Source organism: Scleropages formosus, chromosome 3 (assembly GCF_900964775.1).
Source record: "Scleropages formosus chromosome 3, fSclFor1.1, whole genome shotgun sequence".
NCBI classification, from domain to species: domain Eukaryota; kingdom Metazoa; phylum Chordata; class Actinopteri; order Osteoglossiformes; family Osteoglossidae; genus Scleropages; species Scleropages formosus.
Window position 1 is genome coordinate 4664567 of NC_041808.1, and position 17993 is coordinate 4682559.

General features: G+C 44.1%; 2 protein-coding genes across 2 annotated transcripts; one reads left to right on the forward strand and one right to left on the reverse strand.

Annotated features, from left to right (window-relative positions):
* The first annotated feature begins 10320 nt into the window (after window positions 1-10320).
* gch2 (GTP cyclohydrolase 2) lies at window positions 10321-15209 on the forward strand. The gene is made up of 6 exons (XM_029250525.1): window positions 10321-10847; window positions 12484-12593; window positions 13201-13256; window positions 14067-14098; window positions 14370-14454; window positions 14636-15209. Exons 1-6 carry the CDS (start codon window positions 10562-10564, stop codon window positions 14763-14765), a joined length of 699 nt encoding a protein of 232 aa, XP_029106358.1. The 5' UTR covers window positions 10321-10561; the 3' UTR covers window positions 14766-15209.
* A 1041-nt stretch (window positions 15210-16250) lies between these two features.
* Window positions 16251-17902, reverse strand: cript (cysteine-rich PDZ-binding protein). The gene is made up of 5 exons (XM_018747324.1): window positions 17789-17902; window positions 17509-17574; window positions 17349-17403; window positions 16907-17010; window positions 16251-16764 (listed from the first exon to the last, which is right to left on the reverse strand). The coding sequence occupies exons 1-5, from the start codon at window positions 17802-17804 to the stop codon at window positions 16700-16702; spliced, it is 306 nt and encodes a 101-aa protein (XP_018602840.1). The 5' UTR covers window positions 17805-17902; the 3' UTR covers window positions 16251-16699.
* Window positions 17903-17993: the final 91 nt, after the last annotated feature.

A 17993-nucleotide genomic window follows, 5' to 3' on the forward strand; every position in this document is an offset into this window, starting at 1 on the left:
ATTAAGGTATTTGGCAGATGCCCCAACTGGAAAGCCTTGTATGATTTTCCCATGGACAGGTGTGGCAGATTGGTGTAATCCTGCTGGTGGGAAATTGCACAGGTCCATATGAGATGAACCGCCGCAGTAGACAAACAGTGGTTGGTCATCACATGTGGAGCTGGAGCGTCATTGTCATGGTATGCGCTGGGAGGGGAGGCTTCGCGTCCACTGAGTCATTTGCCTGTACGATACGGACGAGTTGGCTGGTTCAACTCCCGGTTGCCTAGCAACCATGGATTATAGTTGTCTACACAAAAAAACAAGGTTCAACTGGACATGCTATTTTGGGGAAAAAGAAGAAAAACTTGACTTCCAGAGGGCTGAAAAATTCTGAAAATTCTACTTTACTACATGTACCCTGTAATAAATAGCACTGGGATTTGGAAACATTGGATGTTTCATCCTACATTGTGGGTGTTTGGTTTCAATGCCTCTCCTATGCAGGCGGAGACGCATTAGAGTTCAGTGCTTATAACTTCATATATACACATTTCCCTATTGTGCCATTTCATAACTTATCTATTGTTTTTTTTTTAAGAAAAATTGAGTGCATTTATGAGAACTCGCTGTAAGATTTTGGCTGAGGAGAGCCCATACAATTTAAAACAGGTTTGGGGAGGAGTGAGAAAGAGCAGTTTATCATCTTAATCCCTCAAAAGGCCTGTTTCATGAAAAGCATAAATCCTCCCTCAAATGCCTCCCTGGCATTCTCGAAATGCAACGAGCATAGATACAACAGTTAAGAAATGAGCTGGAATGGAACTGGATTTTCGCCTCAACGCAAGCAGGTTTGTCCTGTACTCCGTAAGCCGACTGACTGAGAAGGAGACATGGGTTACAGCCGGCACCTGCATTCTACTACAACGAAACTCTTACAGTGATCAAGTCTGTAAAAGAGTTATAACAGGTGAGGGCAGCGCTGACAGCTTGTGATAGTCAAAGCGAATGGAAATGACTGAAGATGACACTGATAAAGTGGTTAACAGAATGTACAGTTTGTGTTGTCAAGACCCAGAGCACAAGGCCTCTTTTTACCCTCAATGGATTTTAAAAAACACAACAGGTGGCTTTCATGCCAACTTAAAAACAGCCTTGTTTGCTCGATTTCAAATATGTTCCCGAATATCTTAGAGGCACCTTTGTTTTGGTTGAAAAATAACACCTCCACTTCCTGATTTCCAAGTCACCCACCAGTTTCATTCCCATAGAGCAGTAATTAGGCTCATTATTATAAACGCTCAGCGAAGACTAAACACCAGTCGTTGGGGCATTTCCCTTCACTCTTCTAACAGCTGGAGTGCTGATCGGGGTCTTCCGGCCCCACGGTGAACCCCACGCTTCCAGTAACTGCGCCGTCTGTTGTCGCACTTTGATGGTGGAGTAGCGCCAACGGGCTGCACGGTTCAAGTTGGCACCTCCAAACTGCCAGAAGGTCTTTTTTGTGTATTCATTGGGCCAAGAGGGCCTACAGTGAAATGCCATGCATCAGATACAAGTAGGTATGCATCAAAGTGAGCTGCACCCTTTCCTGTCATTACACTGCAATTTCTTAAGATAGTGCTTACATAACATTTATTTATTCAGGAGACACTTTTCTCCAAAGCAACTTCCAATCAACTCTATGTAGTGTTATCAGCCCATACACTTTATTCACCGCGGTGACTTACACTGCTAGATACACTGCTTACGTCAGGTCACTCATCCATACATCACCGGAACACACACACTCTCTCTCTGCCATTCACACACTATGGGGGAACCTGAACAGCATGTCTTTGGACTGTGGGAGGAAACCAGAGCACCTGGAGGAAACCCACACAGACACGGGGAGAACGTGCAAACTCCACACAGACTGAGCAGCACTAGTCGCCATGCCACCATGCTGCTTAATGCTATTCTGCTGTGTCTGTTTAAAGACTGTTCAGCAATAAATACAGTGAATTACAGGCTACATGCAAAAAGTAAAATATAATCACCTGGAAAAGACAAGGAGCATTTTGCTTTGTTGAAGAACATTGTTAAGATACCTACAGGGTCTGATCACTCCCTACATTTCAATCAAAGGCACACTCCTCCACTTCAGGCCACATGGTGGTTCCACTCACAAGAGGTCCAAAATCAAAAGCCCAAAGGTTCTTGCATTTGGCAACAGTGTGGTGGAATGAGCTCCCTCTGTCCCTCAGAGCTGCTGGATCCTCTTGCAATATTCAAGAAGCGTCTCAAAGCCCATCTTTTTCAGACTGACTTTTGCCCTGATCTAATTACTCTATAAATTTTAGATGATGGCATCTAATAACTTTGTATTTCTATCAAACTTAATTCCATATGCAGCTAATCATGTAATGTGAACTGGAAAAAACAGCGCTGTTGGACTAACTGATAACTGTTTTCCTGCGTCTCTCGCACTTTGCTGCAAAATACGGTTTGTTTGCTTCAAGTTGTGCGTTGTTTTGCAAAAAAAAAAAATGTGACAGCAAAGGTAATTAATGTAAAGATAAGAGCAAGTTTTTTAGGAAGAGTTTGTTTTGTTCCTTTATCATATCAACAATATAATGATAACAGGAAGTGTCCACATGATCAGTAGTAGGTTTCAACCCAGTTGTGGCTTCTGCCCAAAAAGAAAACAAGACAGGAGCTCACGACTCAGGTAGCATAGCAACTATAAACTGGACTCATGCGTAGGATGATTTTAATATCTTGATACGAGTCTTGAAATTATTCAGTGATATAAGTTAATAAACATGGTTCAGGCAGCAGACTCTTCTTTATGGCTCTGACAACTGTTTTGCCAGAGGAAATGAAAGTGGAACATGATTTGTGAGGTACCCCAGCTTTCATAAGCTCTGGCTGTGAAAGGGACTTGACAAGCAACCTGTGAAAACTGAGCATTAGTGGACACATTAAGACACAAGCAACATGAGCTTAATGCGGGATTTTCAGGAGATCTTGATTAGTCAGGAATGGCAGCGAGAACTTTGGCCGCCGCCTGCTTCTGTTGAAATGCAGCTTCTCGCTAGCTCTGTGGACTCTCCTCGAGGGAGATGGGGAGAACTGATGTGCGGGTCAACTCTCTCAACATCTCAGCTGTCAGTTAGACAGCAGCTACGACAGTTGACCCCCAGGGACAGCCCAGTAGAGGTACATGCGCGTAATTGCATCATCTGCCTAGTGGGCAAATAGGCTAATGGCACAGGCAATTTTACTCTGGGGTATCAATGTAATAAGTCATGAGACAGTTGGGCTCCAGCCAAAGGGCTGTGGAGGAGAGATGCTTTATTATATCATCCATCATATTAGTCATGGAATGCACAGGTCTTCTCAATGCACCCGCAGTAGCAGACAAATTGTCCTCTTGAGCTCATTTTGAGGAATAGACTTTGCTTCCTGTAGTTTCAGAGCCATCGCTTATGATGGTGGTCTAGGAATGAACCTGATGGGTGGATGAGATGTTTAATGGTTCCCTTGGAGAATAAGGCGCTGGCTTTGATTTGAGAAGCGCTTGATACTCAGTCCCCTAATAAGGAGACCCAGAGAGCATGTGCTTCAAGCTGTTCCCCACAGTAACAATGCCACATCCAGTCCAAAATGAGAAGCAGAAAAGCTCTGGAGGCAATCCGACCCATCATTGACTTCCTCATGCACAAGGCTTTCTGCATCAGTGGTGCAGATGAGATCACCTGGCAGACACAAGAGCCAAGGACAGGTATCCAATTTCCGCTTCACTGAACTCCTGGCTGCGATTCAGCAATTCCCAATATATCGAGAGAGCTAAATGGTCCACTGATGATTAACAAAGGACACTTATATGATGTCTGAGAATACCTGGCATGTGGACTATGACGGTCAATGTTAAGAACAGTCAGAAGACAAGCCAGCACTGATGGACAAAGACCACAACTGTTGTAACATGACACTTCCAAAGGATAAACTGGAATTAATGACCACGTTGACCATTTGCAGACTTTGATGCACATAAGTTTGTTTTACCGGGAAAGACCGCAATTCTATTACTGTTATTCTACACACAAGGCACATAATAACTTCTTTGAATTGAAGGAGATTTATCTCAGGTTAGAACATCTACTACCGTTCCATGAACTCCACTCTGGACACCAAGTGAGGACCTTTAGAGGGTGCCACCAAGCACTAAAACTTTGGCTAGAGGGTTTGTGGGTACAAATGCCAAGTGATGAAGAGCACTTGGGGTTTTCGCTGAAGAAAAACAAACACATATCCGTAGAGAAGCAAGATTTCATCCACAGGCTGCGTTGCACGAGTTTCTACTGGCCATCTGTTGAAGTGGATGGAACAGATGGGTCAGGTAAGATCTTTATGTAAGAGGCCTTGCAAAAGACTTAACACCCCTTAACACACAGATACGTAAATACATACATACACACACAGAATATTATGGTTGTGAAAATGCCCTCAGCTGAATATATATTTTATGCACCAAGTGATTGACCAACTCATATGCTAAAATCTTCATTCCAAAAGGGACAGCAGAGTCCAAAGAGAAGAAACCCGTTGTTTTTCCACACAATTGCATCCTGTTTCTCTGAAACAGTCAGTCCTTTTGTGCGGAAGTACGTGCAGCAGCTCTGGGAGGAACCAAGAGAAATATTCAGAAACGATCAAGAAGTTTTAAACATATCAGGCAGATGGTAGCAAAGTAGTCAAAACCTTCACTTTTGGTTCTGAAGGTTGCGGGTTCGAATCCAATCTACTGCTAAAATACTCTTGAACCAGGTACTTGCTCTGAACTACTCTAGTAAAATTAACCAGCTGCATAAAGAGGTGAATAATTCTGGGTCGCTTAACCTTACAATTTGTTTTATAGAAAATGAATGAATGTATATGGTAAAGGACAAATGTAATGTACTATATGGTACAGTGAAAGAGCAGCGGTTTCTGCTGAAGGACACAGTGAACCTCAATATAGAAACAAGCTCATTAACTGTAACAAATGCATGTTTGCACAAGTTTGTTGTGAGTGTTGCCTTCCCAGCATGGCAGGCTAATTAAAAGCCTCCGCTCAGCCCAATGTGTTTCTGAGAAATGAGGTAGAGTACCAGCTATTTTTACTGCATGTTGGGTAAATATTCCCACAGAGAGCGGCACCACCAGCTCTACAATACCTGCTCGTCGCTAGCGGCGGCTTCTGGGAGACCAAAGAATCAAACGGAAGAGTCATCAATTATTCAGGTTGATGCCATACAACACGTTGATGGATGAGGCTGTGATTTTTTGCTGAATTATGAATGCATGAACATGGGCTGTTTTGTGCTGGAGTGATCAAACACATCAGTCTACGCACAAGCAGTGACATATTGGGCCACATGCGGACTGGGAAGTGATCAAAAGCGAAGCAGCACCGTACGAATTTACAGGTTTCAAGTCTTCCATGTATTTATGGCAACACATAAAAACTTCATTTGCAGAAATTAAACGCAACTTTCCAACAAACGTCTCAACTCGACAGTTAATCCTAAATTTTCAACCAAGATCAACTCATGAACCACATTCCTTCTTCTCTCTGTGTCCGTTTCACAGTCTTCAGTGGGAGAAATTGGCCGCACCTGGTGCTTGTTTCCTCTGAACAAACTTTCCTGAGGTTTGGCCGCCAGTCCCAGAGAGGGGGTGTGGCTTAAGCTGCTGTCTGCCACACAAACACAAACGAAAGAACGGGAAATGGACGCAAAACGACACAGAGAGCTTCCCTGAACGACACACTCAGGCGTCCTCCTTATCTCGACCCCATTACCCTGTGGATGTGTTTGGAGGCATTAAGGGTCCCGTGACTCTCAGCTGTTTTGAACCCACCTCCCAAAATAACAGTCTGTTGCTAGGCAACTGGGTCGAGAGACATCCGCTTGCACTCTCTCACTTACACACACATACACACTGAGAGTACTTTTTCCAATTTGAAGACGCCGATGGTGGCAACAGTGGGTGGACAGGAGAACCCAGTATTTTTGTTCTCTGGTGGGTTGAGACCAGTTTTTTGGATCCAGCTAAGCATCTTCTGCTATTTTCAACCAAATGAAGGTGCAAAATTGTTAGTTATGTTGGCTCAGCAGTAAAATAGGAGTCGTGGGACAGTTTGGCATGGAAGGACTGCTCTGTCTGTTCCACCATGAGGGTCTGAGACCTCAAGTGATCTACACCCTTTTTCTGGATCAGGATCGCTCTCAAATCATTAACAAATGAGATGTAATTACACTGCCCCTTCTGCTTAATGAATCACTGATAAAATATTAATTCATTTTTAATAAGGAAGAGTTTTGAATTCCTGCAAATGCTCAAGGTCCTCCTGGATCATCTTGGACTGTAAGCCTTACGTCGGATTTGCTTTTCCTCATGTTCCTCTAACGAAATTCAGCACCGTCGTATGCTTTTACAGACTAGCTCAACCTGTAGGGATGTCACACACAAACACCCACAACCAGTCGCATCCCTTTCTGCTTGCTGTGCTGACCCAGTTATATCCGCTCTTTGAGGTCTTACCAATCGCTAGGCTTCCCTATCACCGTGGCAACCACCACTATTACCGAGGGGGTTAAATGTTATTAAAATTATTATTTTTTTCAACAGCCTCTAGATATGTAAACGCTGAGTATGATTTCCGAGTACTTGTGTTTTCTGCAAGTGAATATTGTGTGGAAACAGCTAGAATTCCTTCCAACGCCCATAAAGAATGTACCACATTTTTACCACAATCACGTGTGTTCAATGTTCCTACAGGTTTTGACTTTGGCAAGTCATTGCATTCCCCCCCATGACAACCCTCTCCTTTGTTGTGAACCTGCTGGTTTGACCCCTCCAGGTTCTGTCGGGAGGGAGTAGGTCAAAATAGTGGCTCCTCCAAATCCTTCATCATTCCTGGGGGGCTATAATCTCGATGTCTTTACAAAGATACTACAGTTTTTAGCTCAAGTCCCCACAGTGCTATAGACATCACAGTCAGCAGCAGTGACCTCCCCTGGTGTGGGTATTGTGTGCTGGGGGGGAACTGCTCAGACCACTGGTGAGAGACAGTAGAAGCCATGCAGAGCTGCTAAGGGACCGCATCCTGGCAAGAGATGCATTGCGACATTGGAGGTGAGAAAATAAATCCTCGCAGTTCCCACCGCACCTGCCGCTGACGCACCGTGTCGCCTGGAGCTCCAGGAAGAGCTATAAAACATGTTCCAGCATGTGTGTGTATGTGTATGTGTGCACACCAGGAGATAGAGCAGGTCATTCTCTCTGTGCTGAAGGAGGTCACTGGAGGTCGTTGAGCAGCTCACATTAAATGGTTGTATCTTCTGGCTTCCTTTTAATGTCCAGCAGAAGAATAGGTCTGTCCTCTGATTGTGATCATTAAGTAATAACTGAGAAACAGCGCCCTCTACCGTTCGCCACTGATCATGACCATTTTCGGAACTGGTTGTTAACTCGAGGGTGCCCTCATGTGGCAATTCTTAGCAATTACACCAACAGGCCGTTGGAGCCTTATAGTGACCCGAGAGCTCATATCAGTTCATGATGCTGCATCGCCCCCTGCTGGTCACATAGGAAAATGAACACCATCTATTTGAGCTTTGACTCATATTGAAATTAGATCATAAACCTTTCAAATTTAGAAGAGAACAAGAAGTCAGAAGGACGTTCTCAAATGGGAGGATGCTTGTATGTACCACAGGGTGGAGTTAAACATAATTTGAGAGATTTTAACCATAACAAAACAGTAATGAACAGGGGAAAGAAGTTGTTTCTGTGGCAGTAAAACTCCCAGGTGCAAACTGGACAGCATTGTCGGCTGAGGTCCACTTTGGCAGAGGAATGCAGACAGTGTAGGTCATGTGTTAAAATATCTTTTAAAAAAAAACAACAACACATAATATTACTAGTAATAATACCAGAGAATGTATACGTTAAAAAAATTCAGGCCTTGAACTGAAGGTTGTCGGTTCAAGACCCACATCCTGCTCCTGCTTCCGTGTTCTTGAACAACATACTGATCCCAGTTCACTCCAGTAAAATACTCTGCTGTATAAATTGGTAAAATGTGACTGGTAGTGACAACTACTAATAATAATATTTCTTTATCCCAAGTAAGATGATTAACAGATGAGAAATGAGCAAACTAGTTTCTGTGGGACCTGAAACCATATATATTATTAAACATATGATGATACACACACACATTTTCAGAACCGCTTGTCCCCATACAGGGTCACGGGGAACCGGAGCCAACCCGGTAACACAGGGCGTAAGGCCGGAGGGGGAGGGGACACACCTGGGACGGGACGCCAGTCCGTCACAAGGCACCCCAAGCGGGACTCAAACCCCAGACCCACTGGAGAGGAGGACTGTGGTCCAACCCACCGCGCCACCGCACCACCGCACCACCACACCCCCCCCCCCAAAAAAATAATAATAGTTAGTAGTAATTAAAAATAGCTGATTTCTCTTGATGTTCCTAGAAAATCCTCTGATATTGACTGAATATTGACTGAACCCTCTGACACTGACTGAACAAAAGTTACACCGCACACCTGATATGTATTATATACATATATGTGATAGTCACATGTTTGGGCTCAGAGTCCAGGGCTCCAACAACTTCAGCACAAGCCAAAGCCCAGTCTGGTACCTTTGTAAAGAGTTTAGCCTCATAAAAATTAATAAATGCTGCGGAGCAGTGGTCAGACATAAGAAACCAGATAAAACTCGACAAAAAATTATAAGCCCTGTTCTGCTGATACAGTTTGCATTGTGTTCTGCAAATGATGTTCCGACACCTGCAGCCCGTGCGAACAACATCCTCTGTGCCAACTGTAGGGCACTTTGAGGTCCTGGCGACAAGCATTGCTGTGTTGGCACTTGCTCATGGTTGTGTTTCTTAGTCACAGAACAATCCCTCAGTTACACCAAAGAAGATACTAGAATGTACTGTTATTTTAGTTTTTGATTTTTTAAGGGTTATCTTGTATTAACATTGACAGTCAATAATTGATTTACCTTGAAATTAGGTTTTACTGCCCTCTCCTGGCCGAACACAGTAGTGTCTTTCTGTTGGGAATTTGGACTCTTGCACGTTTCTGTGTTCATGGCCTATTTAATAAGCACACACACACACACACACACATTTTCAGAACCGCTTGTCCCTTACGGGGTCACGGGGAACCGGAGCCTACCCGGCAACACAGGGCGTAAGGCCAGAGGGGGAAGGGGACACACCCAGGACGGGACGCCAGTCCGCCGCAAGGCACCCACTATTTAATAAGCATTTCGACATAATTCAGGGGGCATAACATGCGTTCCCCTACAAGGCTTAACACCAGAAAAGAGAAACTTTAAAGTGCAGTTGTACTGTTGTTGTTCTGTACAGTTGTTGGAACAAACCCCTGATTGGACATACATGTGCGGGTCAGACACTTTCGCCTAACTTCACTCCCGCTATTGAAAATTGGGTATCGATCACAAGGTGTTCCTGACCTGCCGTTTGATTCCCAGGACCATTTTTTTTTGGAGAAAGGCAAGGTAAAAAGAACACACTCGAAAGAGTCTGAGTTCACACCCTTTCCAGGCCACATGCATCCACAGCATCACACAGTTTTTATTATCCACAAAAACTGGTCACAGTTCTCAGGTCAGCAGAAGGTCTCGCACCCAGAGTTCCTGAAAGGGTTAATTTACGGTTCACACAGTGTCTACCTCTTAATGAAAATCCATGCATCTCTTTTTTGTACATAGATATTTTTCTCCATCATATATTTTCAGGGGGGTGTGGTGGCACAGCGGGCTTGGCCGGATCCCACTCTCTGGGGTTCGAGTCCTGCTTGGGTTGCCTTGCGATGGACTGGTGTTCCATCCTGGCTGTGTCCTCTCCCCCTCCAGCCTTATACCTGTTTTGCCGGTTTAGGCTCCAGTTTGCAGCAACCCCACTCAGGACAAGTACTTTCAGACTCTGTGTGTGTGTGTGTGTGTGTGTGTGTGTGTGTCGGGGGGGGGAAGCCTTTTAAATCCCCTCCACTCTCTCCTCCTGATGATCGTATCGATTATAATCGATATGATAACCACTGATATGAAATTATCAGTGGTGATCAGTGACGTCCAGCCCACGGGAGAAACGCCGCACGCTCCTGTGCCCGCACGGTCACGCGGGATGGTGAAGGGTTTGTGACGCGCCAGGCTCTAGACTAGTCTATAAAAGCGTCCCGCCGCGGGAGGGAGATGAGAACCTCCCGGAGGGCAAAGGACCGGCGGAAGACCTTTTGAAAGTCACTTGAAGTCCACCTGAAGAAGTTTGCAAGATAGTCTTAATACCTGCCAAAGATCACTTGAAAAACATCTGAAAACCTTCTGCGTATGTAAATCCCATATTGAAGACCATCCGAAGTCTGAAGACCACGCTGAAGAGCATCCGAAAGTGTGCCTGAAGACTTTCTGAACTAGTCCATCTCAAGATCATCCTGAAGACCATCTGAAGACCACCTGCGGACCAGGCGATCAGCCCACCCCACCAACACAGATGGAGTACCAGAGGGCGGTGGATCTGATGAGCACCGTGAAGGTCTCCTACGGAGACATCTCCGCGGAGGTGAAGAAGTCCGCTCTGCAGGACCTCCAGGACCACCAGGAGCAGTCGCGCAAACTCTCTGAGGACGAGTCCAACCTGCCGGCGCTCCAGGCGGCGTACCGCACCATCCTGCGCGGGCTCGGCGAGGACACGGAGCGCCAGGGGCTCGCGCGCACGCCTCTGCGCGCCGCGCGCGCCATGCAGTTCCTCACCAAGGGCTACCACGAGAGCGTGTTCGGTGAGCGCGCCCGTCACACACCTCACACACCCCGCACGGTGGCAGCGCCATCAAGCCCGATCAGTCCAGAGTGACGGGTTCGGTGGCTCGAGGACTGCACCCGCACCCTTGCGTCATGGGCTCAGAACCACATGTGGGGTCACTCATTTCTGGATTTTTTTTTTTTTTTTAAGCAGAAATCATGTTCACAAAGAAGGGCATTGGAAACACTGACTTCCTAAAGTGGTAAAGTTTCTGGGGACGGAGTGTGGACACGTGTGACCATCAGGTCAGTGTGAACATGTCCCAGATAAATACACTGAAGTGCGGTGATGCACCAGTTGCTTATGAATATAGAAAATGCAGCTACATCAAGATTAAAGCTTCAAAGGGGAAGAGACTCCGCAATTTGGAATCTTTTCAGTTTGATTTGTAGAAATGTGTTTTATGCTAGGGGGGTGCAGTGGCGCAGTGGGTTGGACGGGGTCCTGCTCTCCAGTGGGTCTGGGGTTCGAGTCCTGCTTGGGGTGCCTTGTGATGGACTGGCGTCCCGTCCTGGGTGTGTCCCCTCCCGCTCCAGCCTTACGCTCTGTGTTGCCGGGTAGGCTCCGGTTCCCCGTGACCCCGTATGGGACAAGTGGTTCTGAAAGTGTGTGTGTGTGTGTGTGTGTGTGTGTGTGTGTGTGTGTGTGTGTTTTATGCTGAAAAAGTGCCAAAAATAAATAATGTTGTAAAAGCATTAAAAAATCCGGGGGGTGAATATCTTCATAGGTGGTGAATATTATTGAAAGGGAACATAATTTGGAAGTAAAACGAGCTCAGCAGAGGAAGTCTGTCTCCAGAGAAGGACAGAAATCTGCCAGAATCAGGTGCTTTGAGACCCTGGCTGGAAAGCTGGTGGTGAATTCACCATGTTCTGTGTCTGCTGTGACCTTGTCGTCCTTCCTCTGAGATGTTAGACATTCACTCCTGTCACATCCCGCTGTTCTTGTCATCACCTTTCAGCAGCGCTCTACCTGTGGCAGTTCAGTAATTAACATGGCCTATGTGTCACCTACGCCATCATCACGGATCTCACAGCGGGTCTCCACTTGCGGTTGTAGCACCTGTCCCTGGAGTATTGATACCAGCAGAGAGAGACGTGCCTTTCATCATAATTAAACCCAGATGAAAACCACGGCCACGTTTGTACAACACAACCTTTTACGTAACATCATCACAATGGTGCTCTTTGTTCTGCTGAAAGTCCTCAACATTAAGTTTCATTCCGTCATTACAGACCCTATTTAATCTGACTCGGTATGAGTGTGGGGGGTGTGGTGGCGCAGTGGGTTGGACCGGGTCCTGCTCTCTAGTGGGTCTGGGGTTCGAGTCCTGCTTGGGGTGCCTTGTGACAGACTGGTGTCCCGTCCTGGGTGTGTCCCCTCCCCCTCCAGCCTTGCGCCCTGTGGTGCCGGGTAGGCTCTGGTTCCCCGTGACCCCATATGGGACAAGCGGTTCTGAAGATGTGTGTGTGTGTGGTATGAGTGTGTATGTTGAGTTTTCTTCTCACAGGTATCTTCATAGTTTTCTTATTTCTCACGTTGAATCAGAGGAAGGTCTTTCTACAAATGCATCTCTAAAAGTGGGTGTTTAATTCTTATCCTGCCTTCTACAGACACCCTCAATGATGCCATCTTCGACGAAGACCATGATGAGATGGTGATCGTCAAAGACACTGACATGTTCTCCCTGTGTGAACATCACTTGGTGCCTTTTTATGGCAAGGTAGGACTAATATGATGGACCCAGGGCAAGGCATGGAAGATAAACACATGGGCATGGTGAGATTTTTATAAATGATGTGGTAACAAAAGGTGTAGGGTACAGTAAGATTTGGAAGGTAGATTGGGTATGGGAAGCGTAGACTTTGGAGGACAGATGAAGGTATAGAGTAATTCTTAGAAGGCGGATGAGGGGATAGGTTAAGACTTTCATAATGGATGTAGAGGTAGAACAGACAGCAGTAGGGTTCCATGATAGGTGTAGGGTAGAGTAAGATTTGGAACATAGATTGGGTATGGAAAGTATAGACTTTTGAAGACAGATGAAAGTGTAGGGTAAGTCTAAGGAAGCAGAAGTAGGAATAGGTTAAGACTTTCATGATGGATATAGAGGTAGAACAGACAGAGGTAGGGTTCCATGATAGGTGTAGGGTAGAGTACTTGGAAGGTAGATTGGGTATGGGAAGTATAGACCTTGGAAGAAAGATGAAAGTGTAGGGTAAATCTAAGAAAGCAGAAGTAGGGATAGGTTAAAACTTTCATGATAGATGTAGAGGTAGAAGATTATCTGTACCATGGACTTGTCATACCTTCTCTAATTACCACCATAGGTTCACATTGGATACCTGCCCAGAAAAAAGGTGGTTGGTTTGAGCAAACTAGCCAGGTAAGTCCATTTGCAACAATCTACATACACTCACTCAGAGCTCATGTGGTTCACACTGATGTTCTCCTTGAACTGATCAGCCTCAACCACTCTCCAACATTTCTGGCAGTCGTGGTTCTGATAGTCCAGCTGGAAAGAACCTTGCATCCAGAGATCTGGGAAAGCACTATAAGGCTGGTTGTGCTGAAAATACATGGTGTAACACCATGAAAACATGGAAATTTAATATAGTGAGAGTAAAGAGAAATTTTGATAACTGGTCCAAGCTGACTACTCTTGTCTTACTTATGCAGTGTGGTGTGCACATGCACCATACTCACCTCAGATACCCTATCCTGGTGCTGTTGATCCCAAAGGCCCTTGAATCGGTATCACAAAATGAGCCAAAGAGCAGGGGACAGGGTTTAGGACTCAACACATGTAACAAGATCGCAAGGGTAAATGATTAATTACTGAAATCTGCCAAAGTTCACTGGGGAAGCCGTTGTACTTATGGGCTTTAGGATGAATCCGATTACATGTTGGTTTAGGGATTAATGATTGTTTCACAGGCTTTTGGCTCAGAAACATCACACCGAAGCTGATGTTCCTGACCGAACACGATACGTAATTTTTTGGCACATTACCAACTTGACGCTGCAGAATTCTGGGTTATTCTAAGAATTTTCTGCTAAACGAGGGACGTCCCATCCAGTCGGTGCCTGGCGACGGGAGGGGCATAAGTTCACAGAGGGCGTAGGGGCCACGAGGCTGATCGCTTTCAGTGCGAATGCTTCTTAACTTTTATGTTTCCTATATGCCTTATTCCAGGATTGTTGAGATCTACAGCCGCCGGCTACAAGGTAAATATGGTACATTTGGTGTCTGTACAACCTCCTTCATAATTTGCTTTGGATAACTAAGCCATTCAGCATGTGAGGTTTTTAAGAGTACCATCAAGCACCTCTTTCACAGTAATGAGTATCCAAAGATTTCTTGTGAAAAATACACCCTAAACATATGTTCATAGGGTTACTTACTGTGGTAAGATGGGTAAATGCAGAGTTAATTTGGTTTTTTTGGCCCCTGGTTATGTTGTTACCCGTCAAACTGCCCTGCTGTGCCCCTCTACAGTCCAGGAGAGGTTGTCAAAGCAAATCGCCGTCGCAATCTTTGAAGCTCTACAGCCGGAAGGCGTAGCAGTGGTCATCGAGGCCACGTGAGTATGACCTTCATTATTACTTGTGTGCATGTGTGCCTGTATGTGCAAAGCAACAGGTGTCATCACTTTTGCAATCAAATTAGGAAAGTGTCTCATCTGTGTGTTAATCACATATACGCTTTTACCACGATACCATGTGCTTGTCTGCCAGCTCATCATATGTGTTTGCATGCCACAGGCACATGTGTATGGTGATGCGTGGCGTGCAGAAGATTAACAGCCGCACAGTCACCAGTACCATGCTGGGGGTGTTCCGCGAAGACCCCAAGACCCGCGAGGAGTTCCTCTCCCTCATCAAGAGCAGCTAGAAAGAATCCTACATCACTGATTTTGAGAAATGCAGGCCAGAATTCCATGTCTTCACTGCCACTGAGCTCACTATTGTTTTAGTCCTGAGGGATAAGGGCTCCCTGTAATGTTGAACATACAGACAACCACATGCATGCAGCTGGGTAGATAACTTGAAGAATGCCAGAAGTGCTAACTCAACACCTAACTTAACCTTAAATCCGACTGCTTTAACAGAACAGCTGAGCATTAGATGTAGGAATTGCCCTGGAGGCGGAGCTACATAAAATCATATGTAAGACAGTGGAAAATCATGTGCAGAACACAGCTAGTGCCTTGAATATGTTCATACCTGGGAAGGTGCCGCCCCCCCCCCCCCAAAATGATCCATCTCCTCCTGCACTGTCTTCTGTGCAGAAACACTTCACACAGAAAGACTCTATGCAAGACATTGTCACTTTGGAGCACACAAAGAGTCTCTCAAAACTTCATCTATGTTTGTTTATATTTACAGCTGGTTTGTATTCAGAGTGATGATGAAACTACTGTCCTTTTTCTGAGAGATGTACTCAATATACTTATTTAAATTAATAATTTTCCATTAATCTTATTCTGTTCACCAGACCCCATGTCTTGAATAGATTTTAATGTGTAACTTCCTAAAAATATTTAACCTAAATGTGTAAATTTATTGAACCTGTATATGTTTGTTTAACCTATAAAAATGAAACATGGTGACTAAAACAACTGAATGTCTTCAAGACTATGGACTAATAAAACAGCTTAACTTTTTGAGGTTTTGAATGATTTTTTTGCCAGTGAAGTACAAAGAACCTTTAATCTTTGGTTTTAATGTTTGATGAGCTGGACAAAGATCAGATCAGTACTACAGGTATATGGCAGACAGGTTTCCTTTGTCCAAATAATTTGTACGACAGTTAAATCACACATCTGGTCTGTACAATTTAACCATAGTATATAAAATCTGGGGGAAAATGTTTTAGGATTTTTCAAATTCTAAAACAAACAAAAAAAACTGAGAAAAAAAGTTTCATCTAGTGATTGTATTCCCTGCCTGTCACTTGTTCGAAGAAGATTCATCTCAAAGTTTCAAAAACAAGCAGAACAAATAAACTCAAGGATCAGCAGTTCACGTACATTTAAATAGAAAATATTAACAAAACTACAGCAAACTGATAAAAAGTGTACCTGACCTGGTACAGTTACTGACACAGCTGGGACACTATTGTTGGAAGCGCAACCTCAGCTGCTCTAGGAGAAAAACAGCAGCGATGGCTGAGTAGAAAACATGGACATGTTCACATCACCATTTGTTTAACACCATAAAATGAATTTAGTTAAGAAGGGGATGAAAATGGTCAGAATTTATTCACTTGAAAAAAAATCAGAAGTTGTTCTGAACACAGCTTACACATGTTTTCCAGGCTTTATAGTTCACCGTAACAAAGAGTTCAATTACTTTGTAAAAAAAGACTAAGTCTCCATTTAGTTTCTAAAGGGGATTTATTCAGAATGATCACATTTCCTAACAATTCTGGGGTTTTACAAATGGGGAAATCCTGTGCACAGAAAATCTACCATACAAACATAATTCAATATAAACAGTAGCCTGTACTGGTCAGTGCAAGCATTCATATTGCATTTATTTACAAGAGAAGGCTTTGCTACTATATAATTTTTTGCCACCAAAGTAGAACTAGTAAAATAGTGATTTTAATGACAGCACTGGAACGTGCAATAACTTAAAAAATAAAAAATACACATTTCAGGTTATATGGCCCACACATGGTCAAAGACTCCTACTGGTTATCGACAGCCAAGCTGTGTGTGGTTGAGGATGTGCTCCTGAAAACAGACACACAAGTGAGTTAATCATTCCTGCTCCCACCATCAGCGGTGGAAAAACACAGGGTGTCCAAATTCATAGTGGTCTTCACACGGAAGTCTGTTTGTAGTTTTTGGTGTCAAGAACCTTCTTCCCGCACATGGCGCAGATTCCTGTAGAAAGTACAACAGAAACAAGACACGAAATTTAATAAAAACAGTCAAGGAAGCCAGAAAGGAACAAACTTAAATGAAGTAGGAGGGTGAGATAAACAGCAATTACAGTGTTAAACTCAAGTGGTGGGCATCTCCTCACCTTTTTTGTAAGCACAGCCCTGGCAGTAGTTGGAACCCGGCTGATGGACCGAACTCTTACAGATGCGACAAATGGCAAACCGGGATTTTCCATAGGGGTCAAATCTGTTATTGCAAAACGACAATGTCAGTGAGAAGATTTTCCTACCAGTTTTACATTTAGTTTATGCTTTTCTCCAAAGTAACTTACAATGTTAAACTACCTACAATTATTTACCCACTCATACAATTGGGTAATTTTACAGGAGCAATTCAGGATATGTACCAACGCCGGAGGTGGGATTTGAACCTGCGGCTTTTGGGTCCAAAGGCAGCAGTTCTAACCCCTATACTACCAGTTTAAGACAGAAAATACCTTTTATTGATCCCAAAAAAACTGCACAATAAACATCCAATTCAATTATTTACATACAAATTGAAATTTACAGAAAAGATGCGCTTACCTTGCTTTTTTGGACGTTAAAGCTTTATTTTCATTCAGCTTCCGCCCACCACTCTCTAAAAATGGCAAAACCATGATTTTGAGTTATTCATTGTGTGTGTGTGTGTGTCATTTTCTTTGACTAATTTCCTACTAGTCTAAGACACAGATTTAATTATTACCCGTTGTGTTTCTGGCCCCGTCTTTCCATGTATCCGGCGTGATCACCCGGCCCAGTTTTTTCTCACCTAGAGAAATAATAGAGAACATATAAAACAATAATATTGCTAATACAAAAATATATAAACGACGTCCTGTTCATAAAAATGAGAATTTTAAAAAAAAATGGCCACCTGGCGTCGAAGAAGCACGACTGTAACCAAGTTAAGGAGAAATAACAACCAGCATTGCAACAAATGACCACAAACAATATATCAAGAAGGGAAAATAATATATACATACATTTTTCGCAAACCATCGTTCTGTCTTACTGCACAAAAAAACTAAATATTACGGAAAAACAGCAACAGCCACCCCCTCTTCAGTGGCAAAACAACAAAGCACAAAACTTCCGATATTGGCATTTCCGCTTCCGGGTGAAGGTAGGACTTTTTCCATGAAGCGGATCCAGTTTTTCCGCCATATTGGCTCGTAGTTTGCGTTATTT

Excerpts from the sequence above, each read along its gene's own strand:
- cript (XM_018747324.1), bottom strand. Across the intron at positions 17,011-17,348 it reads TTAACGTCCAAAAAAGCAAG|ATTTGACCCCTATGGAAAAT; the intron begins GTAAGCGCATCT and ends TTGCAATAACAG. Across the intron at positions 16,765-16,906 it reads GGGCTGTGCTTACAAAAAAG|GAATCTGCGCCATGTGCGGG; the intron begins GTGAGGAGATGC and ends TACTTTCTACAG.
- gch2 (XM_029250525.1), top strand. The coding sequence starts at position 10,562 with ATGGAGTACCAGAGGGCGGTGGATCTGATGAGCACCGTGAAGGTCTCC. Across the intron at positions 12,594-13,200 it reads TGGTGCCTTTTTATGGCAAG|GTTCACATTGGATACCTGCC; the intron begins GTAGGACTAATA and ends TTACCACCATAG. Across the intron at positions 14,455-14,635 it reads GCAGTGGTCATCGAGGCCAC|GCACATGTGTATGGTGATGC; the intron begins GTGAGTATGACC and ends TGCATGCCACAG.